General features: G+C 36.2%; 1 protein-coding gene across 1 annotated transcript in view; it reads left to right on the top strand.

The window, feature by feature from the left end:
• The window catches only part of LOC103516609 (homeobox protein homothorax-like), a 62,496-nt gene extending 39,207 nt beyond the window's left edge, over nucleotides 1-23,289 (top strand). Inside the window, exons 4-5 of the mRNA XM_008481583.3 lie at nucleotides 3,275-3,325; nucleotides 23,017-23,289. Of these exons, the coding sequence (XP_008479805.3) occupies nucleotides 3,275-3,325; nucleotides 23,017-23,259 (294 nt within the window). The 3' untranslated portion in view covers nucleotides 23,260-23,289. The remainder of the gene's footprint in view (nucleotides 1-3,274; nucleotides 3,326-23,016) is intronic.
• The last annotated feature ends 414 nt before the right edge of the window (nucleotides 23,290-23,703 follow it).

Here is a 23,703-nt window from a genome sequence, read left to right as displayed (position 1 = left end):
ATGGTTTCAGTATTCCACCCCTGATCCATCAACATTAGCAGCCGAGTTATTGAATGAATAATTTGAATGCAATCAAGTATGAAAAAAACAGCAAATCAAAAGTTGTCTTCCCCAATTCCCCAGGCCAGGTCCATTGTCCTGCGCCCAAACGAGTTTCTTGAAGAATAGAGCATAAACACGGACTTGTTTTTAATGCACACCAAATCTCTTCCAATAACAAACGAAAGTACACGGGTATAGAAGAGAACTTCATTCTAATGTATTCTCAGCTACAGGATCAACCGAATACAGGCCTGGTTCTTAGTAGAGCTTTTGGATGTTGGTTTCGCTTGTCTGGGCTCCAAGTGGCATAAACGAGTGAAGAGAACTTCATTCTAATGTATTCTCAGCTACAGGATCAACCGAATACAGGCCTGGTTCTTAGTAGAGCTTTTGGATGTTGGTTTCTAAGTGGCATAAACGAGTTGGAACAGAAGGCATAATCAAGCAACATTCCTTCTATATCCCAAAGTTAAGAAGGGTCCACCTAGCCAGAAGATTGGTGTCCTCAATAACAGTTTCTGCTACTGACGAGAGGCTTGAGTATGTGTTGAAATGTTTTGATCTCACCCCGAAGACGGCTTAGCCAGGGAATATGTTGAGGTTTACCAAACCCTTTTGGAATGAGTTTATAAACGAGTTGGAACAGAAGGCATAATCAAGCAACATTTCTTCTATATCCCAAAGTTAAGAAGGGTCCACCTAGCCAGAAGATTGGTGTCCTCAATAACAGTTTCTGCTACTGAAAAATCAGAGCACTTGTAGATCCCAAAGTTAAGAAGGGTCCACCTAGCCAGAAGATTGGTATCCTCAATAACAGTTTCTTCTACTGAAAAATCAGAACACTTGTAGATACAAATGGACAATTGAAATGAGTAAATAAGCAAGAGGATACAAAAAGCAGAACAGGGGGCTGAACAAGATTCAAAGTTTGATAGAGCTATAGTACTTCGGTTAGGATCTTAGTGGCTACACTTGCTACAGATAATATTGAACATGGATACTGACGCCTGAAGATTCTGATTAGAAACATCAATGAGAACCATAGACATAGGCCAAGCCAATTCATTCAATCGTTTTTCCACCATCATTATCATATTGAAATATTTCTCAATGGCGACTGGTGGAGAGAGAAAACATTGAAAATAATTTAATAACTTTAAACACTGTTGTCAGACACAAGCATCAAGCATTCTGGGATAGCAATTATGAAACATAATGGATCCAGGAAGCCTCCGGGGTAATCCTCTGTTATTAAGTTTGAATTTTTCGAGGTAGATACAAATGGACAATTGAAATGAGTAAATAAGCAAGAGGATACAAAAAGCAGAACAGGGGGCTGAACAAGATTCAAAGTTTGATAGAGCTATAGTACTTCGGTTAGGATCTTAGTGGCTACACTTGCTACAGATAATATTGAACATGGATACTGACGCCTGAAGATTCTGATTAGAAACATCAATGAGAACCATAGACATAGGCCAAGCCAATTCATTCAATCGTTTTTCCACCATCATTATCATATTTAAATATTTCTCAATGGCGACTGGTGGAGAGAGAAAACATTGAAAATAATTTAATAACTTTAAACACTGTTGTCAGACACAAGCATCAAGCATTCTGGGATAGCAATTATGAAACATAATGGATCCAGGAGGCCTCCGGGGTAATCCTCTGTTATTAAGTTTGAATTTTTCGAGAAGTTCATATAATATTTAAAATATTTCAATAGCAGCCTGGGCTGGCAGACGCTACTTAAAATTCCTCTACAATGTTGGTGTGGTGGTTTCGGAACTTGGTTCAAACTTTTGGAATGTGAGATATTGGTTGTCCAAATCATCCCAGGATATGCTGAGGTTCATCGAAGATGGAAGTGGGTGCTGCACAGTTGTTGGTCGTTGGTGTGGTGGTTTCGGAACTTGGTTCAAACTTTTGGAATGTGAGATATTGGTTGTCCAAATCATCCCAGGATATGCCGAGGTTCATGGAAGATGGAAGTGGGTGGTGCACAGTTGTTGGTTCTTTTGTTACATTTTAGAAATCCAATATATCATTGAACACTTTTCCTTGGCCTTTGATTCTACTAACCTATACGTATGTATTTTTGTACCCAAGATGACATCCTCTATTCGATAGAGTTCCAGTTATCACCCAGTGCGTAAAATTGACGAAACGCGCCGCTTATGATAATAAAATGATTAAAAACCAATAATATCATACCCTCGTCCAGACACCAGGTCATAGACATACGCAAAGCACCTACTAATATAGTTATGCACCAAACCTGCCGACAGTTTAACGTTCCAATCGAATTAAATCTGTTGCCCTCATTATTACCTTTTACATCTACAAATTGCTTCGGTTTCAATACAGGATTGTTTTTTCTTTCGTTTTCACTGTTATTGAACAAGAATTTCCTCAAGATTTATCAAAACACGTGTCACCCTGTATATTAATGAATTAAAATAAAAAGGTTAATACCTACACCAGAACGGAAAACCTCTTGGAACCCAAGGAAAGGTTACAAATTTGTTCTCTCGCTTTCATATCACAGAAGCGTTTGACATTTTGTCATAATTTCGTGGAATTAATTTCAGATTTGTTTAATTTATAATCTCCAACATTGTGCCGGAATTATGAATTAAGTAAATGTCTTTGAATTTAGCATATTTATGAAATGATAAGATCTTGTCCACCAATGTCAGTTCTTGGTAAAGTTTCACCAACATATTACCTACCTACTTAGTGAGTTTTAATCTCCCTTCATGTTCATATTTATTATTTTAAGATACTTTTTTTGAAAAATCAACTCTACTCTTTGCCAAGAAATCTGTTTGAGATTTTACAAAAATTAATACCAATGTCAGTTCTTGGTAAAGTTTCACCAACATATTACCTACCTACTTAGTGAGTTTTAATCTCCCTTCATGTTCATATTTATTATCATTTTAAGATACTTTTTTTGAAAAATCAACTCTACTCTTTGCCAAGAAATCTGTTTGAGATTTTATTTATTTACTCCCTTCATCATATTTATTATCATTTTAAGATACTTTTTTTGAAAAATCAACTCTACTCTTTGCCAAGAAATCTGTTTGAGATTTTACAAAAATTATTAAATAATGCCCAGTTTTGTGGCTCATTGCTTGTAATGCTTTTACTTACTCGGATTGCATTATCAATTGCCCATGTTGAATCCTCAGTAGTAATTCCTCTATGTTCTTGTTTGTTTCAGATGGTACAAGCAATACAAGTCCTACGATTTCATCTTTTAGAATTAGAAAAGGTAAGTCGAACGAGTTTTACGTTATTTTCAATTATTTTTGAAGATAATCACACATGAAATTGTTCCCTCGCTTTTAATTTATTTTCTTTTTTTTCCTAGTTGAGATAGAAACATCTTCAATTATTTTTGAAGATAAAAGTTATCTCCAATTTAAAAATAATTGTGAAAGATTCAATTAGGCTAGTTGAAAACCGAGACAGTTGAATGATTTATATCCTAGCAATATCGATGCTGAAGAGATTGGTTGCAATCAATTAGATCATGGAATTAATAAAGATGTTGAAGATACAAGTACCTATGTCAAAATCATAATTAGAAGTAAAGCTCTCTACTCGAAATGTGGTTCTATTTTGACAAAATAATTTGAAGAAACAGTTGTGTAAAATTATAGGTAAGATTAATGGCGATATGAGATACGGTCCAAAATAGGTCCACGGAGAGGATGTCGAACGAGTTTTACGTTATTTTCAATTATTTTTGAAGATAAAAGTTATCTCCAATTTAAAAATAATTGTGAAAGATTCAATCAGGCTAGTTGAAAACCGAGACAGTTGAGAGTTGAATGATTTATATCCTAGCAATATCGATGCTGAAGAGATTGGTTGTAATCAATTAGATCATGGAATTAATAAAGATGTTGAAGATACCTATGTCAAAATCATAATTAGAAGTAAAGCTCAGAGACCGCCTTAACATAATAATAATAATATGTATTAATCGATTGACTTTACAGTTCTGTAGTACACACTAGTATTCAAGTACTCAGAGACCTACTGGAATCATTAATTAGTTTTTGGATATATTTTAGCCCGAGGGTATGATATAGATTGCTCGAAATGTGGTTCTATTTTGACAAAATAATTTGAAGAAACAGTTGTGTAAAATTATAGGTAAGATTAATGGCGATATGAGATTATGAGATACGGTCCAAAATAGGTCCACGGAGAGGATGTACTTTGTTTAAGCTCTACTAGGGGAATACCAATTTTACAGAATTGATTCACAGTCCGCCACGGGCCGATTTCCGGCCAGAACGCCAGATATTAAAAACAAAATCCTCATTGTAATCAAATGTGTAATATGCATTGGTTGTTCATTGAAATGGGCTTGTCGTGCTAGTAATTACTGCAAATCAGTCGGGTTTCATTGTAATCAAATGTGTAATATGCATTGGTTGTTCATTGAAATGGGCTTGTCGTGCTAGTAATTACTGCAAATCAGTCGGGTTTTTTATTTCCATGATTTGTTTGGCCGCATATTATCTGCAAATAAGGTAAAATCACCATTGCTTTTGGGAATAACTTGATTTTTAGAAGGAGGAAATGAGGTGGTTTTCACTAATTCAGTCTTTCTTTCCTAAAAGATCAGTCGGGTTTTTATTTGTTTGGCCGCATATTATCTGCAAATAAGGTAAAATCACCATTGCTTTTGGGAATAACTTGATTTTTAGAAGGGGGGAATGAGGTGATTTTCCCTCATTCAGTCTTTCTTTCCTAAAAGGCAGTTCAAGAAGAAATTTTGTGCAGAATTAAACTACAGCTTGTATGTATTAATCGATTGATTTTACAGTTCTGTAGTAGTGCAATAGTCCTAAACTAAAATGGACGTGGCACACAAGGGATCAAGTAGAGACCGTCTTAACATAATAATAATAATATGTATTAATCGATTGACTTTACAGTTCTGTAGTACACACTAGTATTCAAGTACTCAGATATATTTTAGCCCGAGGATATGATACACATTGCAGTGTTGATGAAGGATAAAGTTGTTGTGTTCTACTTTTGATATCCTCTGAAATATTATTTGCAAAGTCCTCATAGCCCATAGGACCCAAGTCTTGTTGATCGACTATTATAGTGTAGCAATCGTGGTTTTTAATTCAGTAATCAAGGTGTGTAATTGTTAATGAAGTGTTTGTCCTCGTTGATAATCATTTCAGCGAGTTCTCATTAGTTTAATCTCGCAGTATGCCTTTAACTTTGCTTTCAATAGTGTGCTCATTAGGTTCATTTCATACTACTTACCTATTCTATATTCAGTCTTTTGTATGGAGCAGTCACTGGACATGTAGTAACTTTGTAGTAAATTCTTCATTTGAATCAAATAAAACTAAATCATGACTTGTTCAAATAGATATGACTAAACGATAATTTCCGTGATGTCCTTGGTTTAGTTACTGCTGAACTGTAATAGACTTGACAAATTAGATACTAGAATCACCAAACTTGTTCTTATTTTTTGTTTGGGTCTGATTAATTGATTGAAAAACACCATGAAATGTGTGGAATACAGACCAGTGTGTGAAATACTATCCCCTCACACTAGAACTAAAGCTAATCCAGTGCGAGCCACCAACACAGTTCTCACTTGAAAAGCACAAGTCCAGGTCCTTACACAAAATCCGACTGTATCGTGACGAGAAAAGTAAAAGTGAACATTTCTGCTATAAGCAACTTGATGGTCGAATTAATTAAAGGATTAAATACACAAAGATAAGGAACTGAAAGCAAGAGTGTTGGAACACCTGAGCTGAATAAGCTGACCAGCGCAGACCTGAGGTAGCCAAACATAGCTTTGAACTTGGAAGCAGATCAGACCCTCTCGTGTGTGGAATGAATAAGCAACACAATGCTTCCAATAATAAGGAACATGGAATGGACTGTCAGGAAAATACGAGATATAAAAGTAAGTTAACACCTGAGCTGAATAAGCTGACCAGCGCAGACCTGAGGTAGCCAAACATAGCTTTGAACTTGGAAGCAGATCAGACCCTCTCGTGTATGGAATGAATAAGCAACACAATGCTTCCAATAATAAGGAACATGGAATGGACTGTCAGGAAAATACCAGATATAAAAGTAAGTTTTAAGATAATAATTATGTCCCCTTGTGATCAAAACGCTCATGTTTGAATTTCTTACAATTGAAAATGGCCAAGCTTCAGTTATTACCACTTCAACCTTGGCCATAAAATTCAATTTATGTTTTCTGTTCCATTGGTGAAGTTTCTGTTCATTTTGGTGGAGCGTAAGGTCGACTTGGCAGTTCCACTAGTTACAAACAAATACAAGAATACACGATTTCTCACAAGAACTTTCAAAACTCTGCTATATTGGAACGCTGGCACATGCACTTGTTACAAGGACCACACGTAACAGTCAACGGTTCAATAAAAACAATCATACTCAATCATGAAATTAAATGAATAGTGAAATAATGCCATTTTAAGTTGCAATTAATTCTCTCTCCTCTCTGTAAACCAAACTACAAGCTTCTTACTGGAAGGTATATTGGAGTTATACAGGGTGTGTTGAAGTTTCTGGTTTACACTTCACGGTAAAAATGCATGTATAATGTCTGGTATTAGAAGCATTGTCTCAAATGCTTTTGGACACCTTATTTTGCTCAGTTGAAATGTTTGTTTCGTGAACGCAATGTGAATATCATTTGGACTTTGAATAAATAGAGTAACAAAGTCCAACCATCTAATATTGCTTGGCACATTATATATATATCGTTTTCTAAAGATTATATGTACCAGCATATTAGTTAGCAAACAGGCATTGATCGAGTAAATGACGGGCAGAGTCTCAACAAGTTGAACACCCTGAATACGGTCCAAGTCTGCGTGAATCTCGCGCTCTACCCTGTAGTTTTATTCACGAATCCTATCAGACCTCCAGCATAGAGAGCCCAAACACAATTGATGATAATTAATTGACGGGGTTATCTTAACCCAGGACAACGTGTAGATTGGTAGGAGCATTGGCAGACGCGCTGGCATATTTGGTCTCTGCTGAGTGAATGAGATATTGGGACTCGATAATTGTTCTCCAGTGTGGATGGTAATGGGTCTGTGGATCCATGAGGTGCCATCACGTGATGTTAACATTCACATGTTCACATACATATATGGGCAATTTGGTGAATGGAAATGTTTGGTGTATCGTCTTGGCGGTAATTGGTTTTTGGCAGGATAGTAGCTATCGCTTGTCTATCATAGCACATTACTACAGCATTATTAGTTGAATGAGATATTAATACTAGACTTATCTTGTTCATAATGTGGACGTTGCGAATCGGAACTATGGTTTTGGGGTTGTGATTCTGATGTACTGACAACTAAGATAGGCCTCCTTATTTTCCAGGCGAAATTTAATCGAATTCTGGCCTAAGGTAGATTTGATTATGTAGGGATATATGGGGTTGTTTATATTGGTGTGAACATTATACATTATAACCGTTTTGTTCACATGGAATAGTACGCTAAACATGTTAATCCTAGTCAAAATATTAGCCTACAATGTAGCAATGTATTTTGTATTTACAAGTACATATTTTGTATTTTGTTCTACAAGTATTTTGTTCACAGAAGTAAATAATAAAGAATTTTGTTCACATAGATAAAGTGCATTGTAACCGAACCCACAGCGGCATGGCGTTACCAGCACATTCCCCACATCAAGTTTACTTCTCAAGTTACGTCTTGGTGATGGCGGTCTCGATATGAACCTCTCAAAAGAAAAACCACAGGAGAACATTAAAAACTAGGTTAACCACAACACAAGGCAAGAGAAACCTTACAGTACAGCGCGATAATTAAAATATCCGAGAACGTTTCTTTTGAAGAACTTATACCAAGACTCTTATCCACGCTTGGAACAGTTTGAGCCCATAACCAAAACACCAGGAGAGTATCTGAAAACGCTAACGAAGATCTCATGGGCGATGTCTTGATTGACAGAGGAAGAATGAACATATTGTGAAAAAATATGAAGAAATTCCAGAGGTGCTCAACAGTGATTTATGAAAATATACCAGACTGACAGGATTGAGAAGTAAACTTGATGTGGGGAATGTGCTGGTAACGCCATGCCGCTGTGGATTCGGTTACAATGCACTTTATCTATGTGAACTGAGAAGTAAACTTGATGTGGGGAATGTGCTGGTAACGCCATGCCGCTGTGGATTCGGTTACAATGCACTTTATCTATGTGAACAAGAAATTAATTCCACGAAATTATGACAAAATGTCAAACGCTTCTGTGATATGAAAGCGAGAGAACAAATTTGTAACCTTTCCTTGGGTTCCAAGAGGTTTTCCGTTCTGGTGTAGGTAATGACAAAATGTCAAACGCTTCTGTGATATGAAAGCGAGAGAACAAATTTGTAACCTTTCCTTGGGTTTCAAGAGGTTTTCGGTTCTGGTGTGATGACAAAATGTCAAACGCTTCTGTGATATGAAAGCGAGAGAACAAATTTGTAACCTTTCCTTGGGTTTCAAGAGGTTTTCGGTTCTGATGTATTAACTTTTTTATTTTAATTCATTAATATACAATATACAGGGTGACACGTGTTTTGATAAATCTTGAGGAAATTCTTGTTTGCTGAATCTTGAGTATTAACCGTTTTATTTTAATTCATTAATATACAGGGTGACACGTGTTTTGATAAATCTTGAGGAAATTCTTGTTTGCTGAATCTTGGTGTTACCCTGTAAAACAGGACCACTAGTATGAAACACTGATAGTTAAAACTAACTTCTTGTACGTGAGACGCGTAACAAACAATTCTGGCCTAAAACTTCGTCAATTGTTCAAGTTTTCAATAAATGAAATTCTTACCTATGTTTATCGCCATGTACAGGGTATGCTGTTTGTTGTATAGATAAATTGTATCTTTAGGAAAGATGAAAAACGTCAGTCTTTGGGAAGGAAGAAACTCAACTAGGAAGCACCAGAACACATCGTTTCTATTGAATGACATCATCAGATGCACTTGCTATCTCATTTAAGTCAGTGTCATCCTCGCATTGTCACCATTACGAGTAGGTACATGCTAGCAATCAAATCAGTCTTACCGCATCGTCCTAGCTCATCTAGAAGTGGGTTAGAATTAGTATGAGTGAGTCAGTTACACAAGGGGCTGTATATATTTAGGATACTGACAGGATAGATTGTATTGGAAGAATCCTTTGGCTAGCAGTTAACACTTTGAAAAATATTACTAATATTGTTTATGATAATATTAATGAATCCTTTGATAATAATGAAGGCATTGCAAGTTAAATGCATGATACAAACAAAGCCAACAAATCATTGGGTCATTTAACAACCCAATTTGTTCATATGTGACATTATTACATGTTGCTCATCTACTAGGAATTCTAAACCATGTCCTTTCACAATTTGAAAACAATGTGAGATGAGAAGGATCAAGGAGTTAGGGCTACGCTAATATTTTGACTAGGATTAACATGTTTAACGTACTAATCCATGTGAACAAAACGGTTCACACCAATATAAACAACCCCATGTATCTCTACATAATCAAATCTGGCATACTTTAGGCCAGAATTACTAACAAGTACGATATAATTCGAATTGGTTTAATATCGTGATTCAATTAAATTTCGCCTGGTAGTAGAACAAAATACAAAATATGTACTTGTAAATACAAAATACATTGCTACATTGTAGGCTAATATTTTGACTAGGATTAACATGTTTAACGTACTAATCCATGTGAACAAAACGGTTCACACCAATATAAACAACCCCATGTATCCCTACATAATCAAATCTGGCATACCTTAGGCCAGAATTACTAACAAGTACGATATAATTCGAATTGGTTTAATATCGTGATTCAATTAAATTTCGCCTGGTAAATAAGGAGGCCTATCTTAGTTGTCAGTACACAAAACCATAAATAAGGAGGCCTATCTCAGAATCACAACCCCAAAACCATAGTCCCGATTCGCAACGTCCACATTATGAACAAAATAAAAGGAATTCTAATTGTGTTAAGCATATTTAAATGCTTGTCACAAACATCGTTCCCTGATTATTTCACCTAGATAAATTTCATGACATGACTTGGACTTGAACCACCAACCTCCAGATCCAAAGTCCAACGCGTTAACAACTGCACCACTGAGGTTGGTATTATTATGAACAAAATAAGTCTAGTATTAACATCTCATTCAACTAATAATGCTATAGTAATGTTCTACAATAGACAAGCGATAGCTACTATCCTGCCAAAAACCAATTACCGCCAAGACGATACACCAAACATTTCCATTCACCAAATTGCCCATATGTGTATATGAACATGTGAATGTTAACATCACGTGATGGCACCTCTTGGATCCACAGACCCATTACCATCCACACTGGAGAACAATTATCGAGTCCCAATATCTCATTCACAGAAGGAAGAAACTCAACTAGGAAGCACCAGAACACATCGTTTCTATTGAATGACATCTTGCTATCTCATTTAAGTCAGTGTCATCCTCACATTGTCACCATTACGAGTACATGCTAGCAATCAAATCAGTAGAAGGAAGAAACTCAACTAGGAAGCACCAGAACACATCGTTTCTATTGAATGACATCTTGCTATCTCATTTAAGTCAGTGTCATCCTCGCATTGTCACCATTACGAGTACATGCTAGCAATCAAATCAGTCTCCCGATTCTAATTGATATTCGAGCTGTGTCAATAGTCACACAATTTGTCTACTCTACTACAGTGTCCTATAGGAGTTCAAGCTCCCCAGAACGCGTGCATGTGTTAAAACAAGTCCAATTTTATTAATAGATTCGAATTTGATTTGATCATAAAATTCATGTTTGTCTACAGGTCTATTGTGTGTCAGGTTTAATTCGATTGGAACGTTAAACTGTCGGCAGGTTTGGTGCATGACTATATTAGTAGGTGCTTTGCTTATGTCTATGACCTGGTATGTGTTTGTCTACAGGTCTATTGTGTGTCAGGTTTAATTCGATTGGAACGTTAAACTGTCGGCAGGTTTGGTGCATAACTATATTAGTAGATGCTTTGCTATGCTATTCGTACCAGAAGGGTGTCACACAAAAGCCAGTCAGAGAAGAGGAAAAGCACTTGTTTGTGGCCAAAATCAATTGACAATACCATGAGACGCGAAGACGGTTCACATTATCATAACAAAAAGTTGTGGCAGAGGAAAAAAAAAGGAAAATGCAAAAGGGAACGTAAACACAAAAGGCTAATGTATGTGCTAAGGGAGCAATCTTTTGTCCTGATCATCCCCCTTCTTCCTCGGAGCTGAAATGAAAACGATGCCGTTGTAATCTAACATAATAACAACAGGATGTCATCTCACAGTAAGAAAACAAACAGCCACCAGGCCTGGAAAAGGATTGGATTGGAGGAATTATCTGAGGGGAAAACTGAGAAACTTTTCAGTCTCATCAGTCTGGGAGGTAGACGAAACTCGAGAAGGGAATTATGAAAAGACAGTGAGAGAATCCTTGTCCTAAATGACAATTCAAATCAAGGCAATAATTCATCTTCAAAAGAAAAACGAGTAAATCTGGGAGGTAGACGAAACTCGAGAAGGGAATTATGAAAAGACAGTGAGAGAATCCTTGTCCTAAATGATCAAATTTTAACCTATCAAATTATAACCTTTAAAACGATTCAAATCAAGGCAATAATTCATCTTCAAAAGAAAAACGAGTAAAAAAGTCTGGGAGGTAGACGAAACTCGAGAAGGGAATTATGAAAAGACAGTGAGAGAATCCTTGTCCTAAATGATCAAATTTTAACCTATCAATTTATAACCTTTATAACAATTCAAATCAAGGCAATAATTCATCTTCAAAAGAAAAACGAGTAAAAAATAGAAAGTAATAAAGCAAACAAGATGGTTGTAAAGATTGGTCCGAATCCATCCCTGTTCCTGGCAACGAAACATTTGTCATTGTGGAAAATTAAATTGGAGAAAAAGAAAAGCAAGTATAATAAGAAAAGGAAACGAACGAAACTGATGACAGCCCGAAAAAACACAACTAGAACGAAAAGCTAAAAACGGTCGCACAAAAACGGACATGGAAAATGATGTGTGTGAGACGAAGGAGGGGAATTTTTTGGCTACGACCAGCGCTGATCTTGCTGAAAAATTTGTCATTGTGGAAAATTAAATTGGAGAAAAAGAAAAGCAAGTATAATAAGAAAAGGAAACGAACGAAACTGATGACAGCCCGAAAAAACACAACTAGAACGAAAAGCTAAAAACGGTCGCACAAAAACGGACATGGAAAATGATGTGTGTGAGACGAAGAAGGGGAATTTTTTGGCTACGACCAGCGGCTGATCTTGCTGAAAAAATAAATATTAGACGAAGCTTACAACATAGGGAGCAGCAGGGAAGAAGATGAAATTCTAAACAAAATGCCAAGAGGAAGGAGAATGGGCACACATATTAGGAATTCCTCCTTCTTTTCCTTATTTGTTTGGTGTAATAGATGTCAGTTCTCTGCTAGGTTAGATAGTTCTCCTGATCAGGGTGTGCATGGTTGCCACGTTTCCCACGGGGATGTTGGCAATTGGTGGAAATGTCCGCTACCTGGCAAAACCGTGTACATTACCTAGCATTCGAAAAGGAGCACTTAAATCTAAAAGATGAATGTTTATAACAGTTTGTACAATAACTACATCATCACACAAAATGCCAAGAGGAAGGAGAATGGGCACACATATTAGGAATTCCTCCTTCTTTTCCTTATTTGTTTGGTGTAATAGATGTCAGTTTTCTGCTAGGTTAGATAGTTTTCCGGATCAGGGTGTGCATGGTTGCCATGTTTTCTACGGGGATGTTGGCAATTGGTGGAAATGTCCGCTACCTGACAAAACCGTGTACATTACCTAGCATTCGAAAAGGAGCACTTAAATCTAAAAGATGAATGTTTATAACAGTTTGTACATCATCATATAATATACATTATCTATCAAGAAATAACTCCATTCCTTCGATTCATTTATGATGAATTTCATTCCTGGTTCTTATCTTGGTTTCAAGGTCCTTATGAGCCGCGCTCTTATATTGTTTCCTATTTTCAAGGGGTATAGTTTGTGTAAGGGTACTTGGATCTATCTTGCCTTGGTGAACAGCATTCCTGTTATCCAGTATAGTTATCACAACATATCCTTCTACTTAAATTAACAAACAATAAAAAATAATTATTTGTGTCGTTGCATTACAGATTTTTTGAGGGTTGTCAGAGTTGAATCAGTTTTTTTTTCTATGGTCTGGAAATGTTGATGGATTACTATTTCAACATTTCATTATTATTTTTCCTTCCATAATAATTGGTTTATTCATTTATTCAGTTTTTTTTTCTATGGTCTGGAAATGTTGATGGATTACTATTTCAACATTTCATTATTATTTTTCCTTCCATAATAATTGGTTTATTAATTTATTCTTCGTTCCGATTTTTTTTCTCTTTCCCAAAAGCAGAAAACAATTGATTGCAATTATATTGGACATTATCCCCCACATCATTCCGATTATTCCGAACAATACTATCCAAAATTAACAAACAATAAAAAATAATTATTTGTGTCGTTGCATTACAGATTTTTTGAGGGTTGTCAAAGTTGAATCAGTTTTTTTTTTTTCTATGGTCTGGAAATGTTGATGGATTACTATTTCAACATTTCATTATTATTTTTACTTCCATAATAATTGGTTTATTCATTTATTTTTCGTTCCGATTTTTTTTTCTCTTTCCCAAAAGCAGAAAACAATTGATTGCAATTATATTGGACATTATCCCCCACATCATTCCAAACAATGCTATTCGGTGGAGCGTAAGGTCGACTTGGCAGTTCCACTAGTTACAAACAAATACAAGAATACACGATTTCTCACAAGAACTTTCAAAACTCTGCAATATTGGAACGCTGGCACATGCACTTGCTACAAGGACCACACGTAACAGTCAACGGTTCAATAAAAACAATCATACTCAATCATGAAATTAAATGAATAGTGAAATAATGCCATTTTAAGTTGCAATTAATTCTCTCTCCTCTCTGTAAACCAAACTACAAGCTTCTTACTGGAAGGTATATTGGAGTTATACAGGGTGTGTTGAAGTTTCTGGTTTACACTTCACGGTAAAAATGCATGTATGTATAATGTCTGCTATTAGAAGCATTGTCTCAAATGCTTTTGGACACCTTATTTTGCTCAGTTGAAATGTTTCGTGAACGCAATGTGAAGTAAAGACTCTACAAGCTTCTTACTGGAAGGTATATTGGAGTTATACAGGGTGTGTTGAAGTTTCTGGTTTACACTTCACGGTAAAAATGCATGTATAATGTCTGGTATTAGAAGCATTGTCTCAAATGCTTTTGGACACCTTATTTTGCTCAGTTGAAATGTTTGTTTCGTGAACGCAATGTGAATATCATTTGGACTTTGAATAAATAGAGTAACAAAGTCCAACCATCTAATATTGCTTGGCACATTATGACAATGTGGCTTCGTTAGAATTGGTGTACAGATCTCGACTATTCCGGCGATAACAAATTGTTAATTAAGGATAGGGATCTGTCGCTTGACGCTACTAAAGTTTTGTCAACTTGTGAGTGGGCTGTGGTTCAATTAAGCCGTTCCCAAACGGGGGTCTTGTCTCGAAAGCGAAGAGAGAAGGACAGGATAGGAGAAAGTCTGCGGTTCCGAGAACGAACCTTATCTGATTAAAATGACGTCCGTCCTCGGCGGAAATCGATCCCGCGACTTAGCGCTTATAAGGCGGGCTTCAAATTGATCTAATAAAGATGACGCGACGGTAAAATTATTTATTGCCATTAAGGAGAGGACATACGAAAGAAACCTTTGTAAGACTACGCAAAGTTTAGTTACTGCTGAACTGTAATAGGCTTGACAAATTAGATACTAGAATCACCAAACTTGTTCTACTACTCGAGGATTCCTCTCATATATTTTATATTCTTTGACAGTTTCTTTCACTTCTCCTACTCGGGTGTTGATTACATTACATTTAGTTGCAATTTCTTTATCGTAAGCTTCCGCTTGTATCTTCTTGCTCTCTTTTGAATTGATTACTTGAAGTACTACTTTTCTTTTTCGTTGACTCGTTTATTCTATTGACTTGCTTGTTGGATTCCACTTTCTTCGCTTTCTACTAAGACAAATAGGTATGGGATTTTCATGGATACCTCCGACCACTTCAGCGATTCGAATTGAAGAGTGCCTTCTGTAATTTACAATTCTTTTGAATTGATTACTTGAAGTACTACTTTTCTTTTTAGTTGACTCGTTTATTCTATTGACTTGCTTGTTGGATTCCACTTTCTTCACTTTCTACTAAGACAAATAGGTATGGGATTTTCATGGACACCTCCGACCAGTTCAGCGATTCGAATTGAAGAGTGCCTTCTGTAATTTACAATGATCTCAAAAAAGACCATGCTTAATATTTGCGATGATAGTCGTATCATTCTTTTCATTGGATGTCTCCTATTTTCAATTTTTCTCAAGATTTTGAACATCTTGAGCACAAATAAAATTTATTGAAAGACTTCCTAAGACAAATAGGTATGGGATTTTCATGGATACCTCCGACCACTTCAGCGATTCGAATTGAAGAGTGCCTTCTGTAATTTACAATGATCTCAAAAAAGACCATGCTTAATATTTGCGTTGATAGTCGTATCATTCTTTTCATTGGATGTCTCCTATTTTCAATTTTTCTCAAGATTTTGAACATCTTGGGCACAAATAAAATTTATTGAAAGAATTTTGAAAGGTTAGATATCAAATCAAACAATGTACCTATTATGTTATTCAAAATGAAACTCAAGTCTCATCTGTGATCCAAGAACATCATCAGAAAGAGACTCCACTCAGGGACGTCCATAGGGGGGTCCATCAGGCCCCATCTGCCCCGGGGTCTCCAAGAACCAGCAGGTCTTTATATAGGTAAAACCCACCTAAGTTGTATAGTTGTATTTTGTATTTTCATTTCGGAATTTCCCCTCCTCCAACTCTTTTGGCGCGATAGTGCCTGTGCTAAACCATAGGAAAAAGAGGAGAAACGAGCTTCAGAAGAAAGGAAATTAGGAAAGGAAAATGCGGCTCGAGTATTCTTGTTAAAAAAAAAAAAAATGCAAGCATGGCCAATTTTAATTAGCACTAGAGGGTCCATTGTTGGTATTGGCACTGGGGCCCGCTTAAGCTGTAACTGGCCCTGACTTCCCTCCCTTAGGGTGAAGGGTTCTCTTGAACCGGTCTCGTCATCCTTGTATCCTAACGCCATCCATGATTTCGTGTAACCTGTATGTATATTTTTTGATCACCATTTTGTTCCTTCCAGACATTTATGTTAATTTGAAAGCAGATCAACCACAACCACGTACTGTTGGACGTTTGAGGCGAATGACAGCTTTCATTCTTTCTTCATTATCAATAGGTTTGAAAGCAGATCAACCACAACCACGTACTGTTGGACGTTTGAGGCGAATGACAGCTTTCATTCTTTCTTCATTATCATTATCTACAATCTACATCATCTTTTTGTCTACACTTTTCATGCATTATTTTACCCGCAAACATTTTTCCAAGTGAAAACATTTCTGTTTAGTATGCTATGGTTATAAGTAGTACCTATTGATTGGACCTTTTTCTAACTTTCTATGGTTGTTTTCCATTGAACTATCATAATTTTCAAGTTCCTTTAAATATTTTCTCGTGTTGTTCTCAAAACGCAGCAAAAAAACAGCTCATTATCATTATCTACATCACTGGTTATAATAACCTCCAAGTTGAATTACAGTTTTCTCGCAATAAAACTTTTTCATCTTTTTGTCTACACTTTTCATGCATTATTTTACCCGCGAACATTTTTAAAAGTGAAAAAATTTCTGTCTAGTATGCTATAGTTATAAGTAGTACCTATTGATTGGACCTTTTTCTAACTTTCTATGGTTATTTTCCATTGAACTGTCATAATTTTCAAGTTCCTTTAAATATTTTCTCGTGTTGTTCTCTAAACGCAGCAAAAAAACAGCCATCTCTCTGATTCGCTCAAATTGACGATTGATCGTGTGAAATTATTCAAAACCTACTAAGAGTCAACGATTCCAACGGTCAATCATGATTATGCATTCATTTATCTTGAAATTATAATATTTTTTAATATTCTGTAATTTCAAGATAATTGCTCTAATGATCGTTTGCTTAGAGTTCTAGCCATTTTGAATAAGCTTGGGATGCTCTGCGTTGATGTTACTAGAGATTTCATCTATGAAGAAATTTTATATCTGGGAACAGCGGGGTTTTGTGGTTAACTTTTTCCTAAGTTTTGTCTTCTCTGACAATTTACTAAATGTCTCTTTTTTAGGTCCTTATATGATGCCATATTTCATGATTCAATGGGCTATTCTAGCCATTTTGAATAAGCTTGGGATGCTCTGCGTTGATGTTGATGTGACTAGAGATTTCATCTATTAAGAAATTTTATATCTGGGAACAGCGGGGTTTTGTGGTTAACTTTTTCTTAAGTTTTGTCTTCTTTGACAATTTACTAAATGTCTCTTTTTTAGGTCCTTAGATGATGCCATATTTCATCATTCAATGGGCTCTGTCCATTTTTCCAGTTTCATCAAAAATTTCCCGTTGAAAGTTGATATTTCACACCTTAATGAATGTGGACATAAGGGTGTTAAACCTTGATGACATTGTAAATTACATATTCAATATGGAACATGAATGGATTAATCCATAACAATAATTATCATGTGTTATTTTTATTGTTGGGTATAATAACATGTAGATTTTATGCACGCTTGAGCAAAATGACACAACTCGTTTCCTAACCCTTCCTATTTCTTTTTCATGTCTCCTCTTCTTTCTTTTTTGTCCTTTATTATTTTTTCTGAATTCATAAGCAAAAATTAACAAACAATAAAAAATAATTATTTGTGTCGTTGCATTACAGATTTTTTGAGGGTTGTCAAAGTTGAATCAGTTTTTTTTTTTCTATGGTCTGGAAATGTTGATGGATTACTATTTCAACATTTCATTATTATTTTTCCTTCCATAATAATTGGTTTATTCATTTATTCTTCGTTCCGATTTTTTTTTCTCTTTCCCAAAAGCAGAAAACAATTGATTGCAATTATATTGGACATTATCCCCCACATCATTCCAAACAATGCTATTCGTACCAGAAGGGTGTCACACAAAAGCCAGTCAGAGAAGAGGAAAAGCACTTGTTTGTGGCCAAAATCAATTGACAATACCATGAGACGCGAAGACGGTTCACATTATCATAACAAAAAGTTGTGGCAGAGGAAAAAAAAAGGAAAATGCAAAAGGGAACGTAAACACAAAAGGCTAATGTATGTGCTAAGGGAGCAATCTTTTGTCCTGATCATCCCCCTTCTTCCTCGGAGCTGAAATGAAAACGATGCCGTTGTAATCTAACATAATAACAACAGGATGTCATCTCACAGTAAGAAAACAAACAGCCACCAGGCCTGGAAAAGGATTGGATTGGAGGAATTATCTGAGGGGAAAACTGAGAAACTTTTCAGTCTCATCAGTCTGGGAGGTAGACGAAACTCGAGAAGGGAATTATGAAAAGACAGTGAGAGAATCCTTGTCCTAAATGATCAAATTTTAACCTATCAATTTATAACCTTTATAACAATTCAAATCAAGGCAATAATTCATCTTCAAAAGAAAAACGAGTAAAAAATAGAAAGTAATAAAGCAAACAAGATGGTTGTAAAGATTGGTCCGAATCCATCCCTGTTCCTGGCAACGAAACATTTGTCATTGTGGAAAATTAAATTGGAGAAAAAGAAAAGCAAGTATAATAAGAAAAGGAAACGAACGAAACTGATGACAGCCCGAAAAAAACACAACTAGAACGAAAAGCTAAAAACGGTCGCACAAAAACGGACATGGAAAATGATGTGTGTGAGACGAAGGAGGGGAATTTTTTGGCTACGACCAGCGGCTGATCTTGCTGAAAAATAAATATTAGACGAAGCTTCCAACATAGGGAGCAGCAGGGAAGAAGATGAAATTCTAAACAAAATGCCAAGAGGAAGGAGAACGGGCACACATATTAGGAATTCCTCCTTCTTTTCCTTATTTGTTTGGTGTAATAGATGTCAGTTCTCTGCTAGGTTAGATAGTTTTCCGGATCAGGGTGTGCATGGTTGCCATGTTTCCTACGGGGATGTTGGCAATTGGTGGAAATGTCCGCTACCTGGCAAAATCGTGTACATTACCTAGCATTCCAAAAGGAGCACTTAAATCTAAAAGATGAATGTTTATAACAGTTTGAACAATAACTACATCATCATATAATATACATTATTTATCAAGAAATAACTCCATTCCTTCGATTCATTATGATTAATTTCATTCCTCTGGTTCTTATTTATCTTGGTTTCAAGGTCCTTATGAGCCGCGCTCTTATTGTGTAAGGGTACTTGGGTCTATCTTGCCTTGGCGAACAGCATCCCTGTTATCCAGTATAGTTATCACAACATATCCTTCTACTTTATACTTATTATAATTTCTTATTTTGGTATATTTCTCAAGTTTCGCCAGACAGCGGTTTCCTCTGGTTCTTATTTATCTTGGTTTCAAGGTCCTTATGAGCCGCGCTCTTATTGTGTAAGGGTACTTGGGTCTATCTTGCCTTGGTGAACAGCATCCCTGTTATCCAGTATAGTTATCACAACATATCCTTCTACTTTATATACTTATTATAATTTCTTATGTTGGTATATTTCTCAAGTTTCGCCAGACAGCGGAATAATATGCGCGAGTTTTTGTTTTTTAATAATTGCGACGTGGTGAAATTATTCACGTCCATGAATATGCCGGGATGTAGAAACTTTGCTTTCAACTGTATTATTTTCTTTCTGAGAAAAGTTTCTCTGCTGAAAATTTATTGTTTTCTTGCGTTGAAAAGAAATGCACTTCCTTATATGCAGATATAAAGAATATTTTCTGGGGAATGGTTTGTGCTTTGGGTTTCTCGTTTAGTAGGAGTAATAATAATAATTATTACAGAAATGGTTGCTGTTGCTGGAGAAGGAGAAGACTTAGAAAAGTTTCTCTGCTGAAAATTTATTGTTTTCTTGCGTTGAAAAGAAATGCACTTCCTTATATGCAGATATAAAGAATATTTTCTGGCGAATGGTTTGTGCTTTGGGTTTCTTGTTTAGTAGGAGCACTTCCTTATATGCAGATATAAAGAATATTTTCTGGCGAATGGTTTGTGCTTTGGGTTTCTTGTTTAGTAGGAGTAATAATAATAATAATAATAATTACAGAAATGGTTGCTGTTGCTGGAGAAGGAGAAGACTTGTATAATGATATAGATCACGTTGTGATAGCAAGGCAGGTACATTTAAGACTGTATACAGGCTGTAAACAATATTGAATCTTGATAACGGCCAAGGAGCGCTGCCTCGAGTCACGAGCTGGGTTTTCATCCAAGATAAGCTCCTCAGTGATTGACACTTGAATCACTCTATATATGAAGGTAACAGTAAAATACAGTCCATCGTGCTTGCACCTGCCTCTACATTTAACTTTAATTAAATAGGCAGAAAAATACACACATATGCACCTAGAATATACATATATGCAAATGTAACTCGTGTGTATGTGTGTACACTAAAACAAACAATTCTGTTCTGATGTCCAATTATCAGCGTATACTAGGGACTTGTAGGATATACAGGGTGTATAATAAACCTGGTTACTCACTGGAAACTAATCCAAATATCATAAAAATTAGTAATACCTATGATCATTGAAAACTCTTGAGAGAAAATCTAAAAGGTAACCACCATTAGACCTATTGCTTCCCTATGGCAGAATTGAACTTACCTTTAGTTGTAATTTCTAGTATTGTCTCCAAATACTCATTCTAAATCGTAAGGTTGTCCAATGAATCTTATATTATAAGAACGCAAAGTCTTGCAATCAGAAAGAATATTGTTGTAGTAATTGTCCACAGTTCCAGAGGTAACAAATATCCCCCTTGATCTAACTATGAAAAAGGTTAAAACATACCCTCTCGTGTCAGTCATCTGAAAGATTTATTGATGGACTTTGGAGGTGTCTTAACGACCACTTGGAACCAAATCACAAGAGTTGACCAAGATGACTTTGGTTTGGTGGGTTTCTTCCCTTATGAATCAGTCGGTCAGTCCTGTAAGCTGACTTTCTCCAGAGTATAGCCACTTCCAAGAGCTCTTGTACAACAGTACCTGCGACTAATGAAATCATGAACCCATTCCCTTGGATCATAAAATCTCAACTCCTTCCAGTCGATAACACTCAACCAACCAACACACTACACGCACATCAAAATACCATTAAGCTAACTTAATGGCTCAATTAGAACTCATAAAACTGAAAACAATAAAACGATAATTAGGTAATTAATTAACATAAAATATCATAAAAACCACACATCGCACGGAGCCTTGATTATGATGAATATTTGATTAATTCGAATATTTCATTCATTTATACACAGCCAGCACAGAATTGCTTTTTTCCCCTTGTGATTATTCTTTTTTTTATGAATGGAAATGCGTAGAATAGTAGGAACTTAGTGCCAAGTGATAGTGGTACACTAAACGTTAGAGAAATCCCGTGTAAACATGGTATAAATTCCATTGTGTTCTATTAAATATAATCCAAGTGTTGAACAACATGGTCATTTGTTCAAAAGTTTCAATTTGTGAGATATTCAAATAGAATAGAATACCTATAAGGAAATGGAAAAATAATGCGGATCAAGTGAGTGCTTTTGGGTTTTAAAGGTATGCAGTGTCCTACAGAACCATCCAAAAGGCAATTCCCCTTATGGATGGTTCCTTCCTGCTTAATGCTGTCCTTATGTGTTGGTTTAAAAATTTGGCCTTTTAATATCAAGTGAGTGCTTTTGGGTTTTAAAGGTATGCAGTGTCCTACAGAACCATCCAAAAGGCAATTCCCCTTATGGATGGTTCCTTTCTGCTTAATGCTGTCCTTGTGTTGGTTTAATATTTGGCCTTTTAATAATGTCTTACTCAGGTTGGGTGGGAGAGAATGTCTAGGGGCATGAACTCCGCCCAATGGATACCTGCCACTCAAGAGTGCATAATGTATTACCGTGCTAACATATTAATAGAACGCACAGGTGCAGCTATCTACCTCTCCAAGATGCTGAAACGAGAAAACAAGATCGTTACCATGTGATTATTTAATGTGGATATCAATATTTAGTACATAAATCATATTCCTCGGGTTTAGAAAAACATTCTGTGGCAACATAAAAACCCACAACATGAGCACAAGTGTCATTCTTGAGGATGTGTCAATAAAACTAACATCACAATTGAGCGTTGGAACAGCTGTAGTGTGTTTGATCGTTCAATCTCTCATATCTCGGTACTGTAAGTACTATTTACTGACGATGAGGTTTGAGAGATTGTACCACAATGTTGAATGATAGGCGAGAACGTCATCGTCATATTTGTGTGTGATTTTTCCTTGATTATTACTGGATTTTCATTACTATTATTTAACTATTGAATTGATCATAATGATGATATGAACCATGGTTAACATAGATTACGCTGCATTGTGATTTTTCCTGCTCCTTTCCCCAGATTTCCTGCTCCTTTCCCCCAGATTATTATTAAAATTAATCAAGGGGAGCGGTAGAGCTCCGCCCCGCCAAGTTAAGAAAGTTTGACCGTAAATATGTACATATGTCACCTATTTCCCTAATATCCATTTCTTCTTCATTCCTCCCATTCTGGAATCTACTAACATTCGCCCCTCTCTGTTCGTTTTGCAGGTTCATGAACTATGTGATAACTTCTGTCACCGATACATCAGTTGTTTAAAAGGCAAAATGCCGATCGACCTCGTCATTGACGAGCGGGATTCGACCAAGCCGTTACCTGAGCTGGGCGGAACGACCAATGGAAATGACGGTCGGAGTAACGCGGACTCGGCCTCTCACGACGGCGCCAGCACGCCGGATGTGGTAAGTTTCGACATCTTCCTTTTGGTGGAGGGTCATATTGGGCTACTTTAGTTGAGATTCATATTGGACATTGGATTTGGTTAATTTATGGTAGATTTTTATAAGCTGAACTCATCCTTTAGGGCTGTTTGCCTCTACACCTAAGCCTTTGACTCGTTTGGTTAATGGGATTTCCCCTAATCACCGCCAAGTTATGATGTAAAATTGGAGAAAAAACTGGTCTTTGAGCACTGTTTGTGTCTGCTTAATCCGAGGCTTAGGTGTAGGGGCTGTACAGCCCTAAATGATGAGTTAAGCTTCTACGAATCTACTGTTTGTGTCCAAATTGACGTCACAATTTATTGATCTCTACGACTTCAGTATTGTTAACCAGAGTTATGTCTAGCTGATGAGATTAATGAATCAGCTGTAGTTTTTAGTGGTGGAGGGTTTTATTAGTATGAGTGTGGTTTTGGTACTAATTTTTTTTTACTAACAATCTCTGTCCATATTTTC

Source organism: Diaphorina citri, unplaced genomic scaffold (genome assembly GCF_000475195.1).
Source record: "Diaphorina citri unplaced genomic scaffold, Diaci psyllid genome assembly version 1.1 scaffold1614, whole genome shotgun sequence".
NCBI lineage: Eukaryota > Metazoa > Arthropoda > Insecta > Hemiptera > Psyllidae > Diaphorina > Diaphorina citri.
The sequence above is the reverse complement of the archived record's forward strand: the minus strand, read 5'-3'. Positions and strand labels throughout refer to the sequence as shown.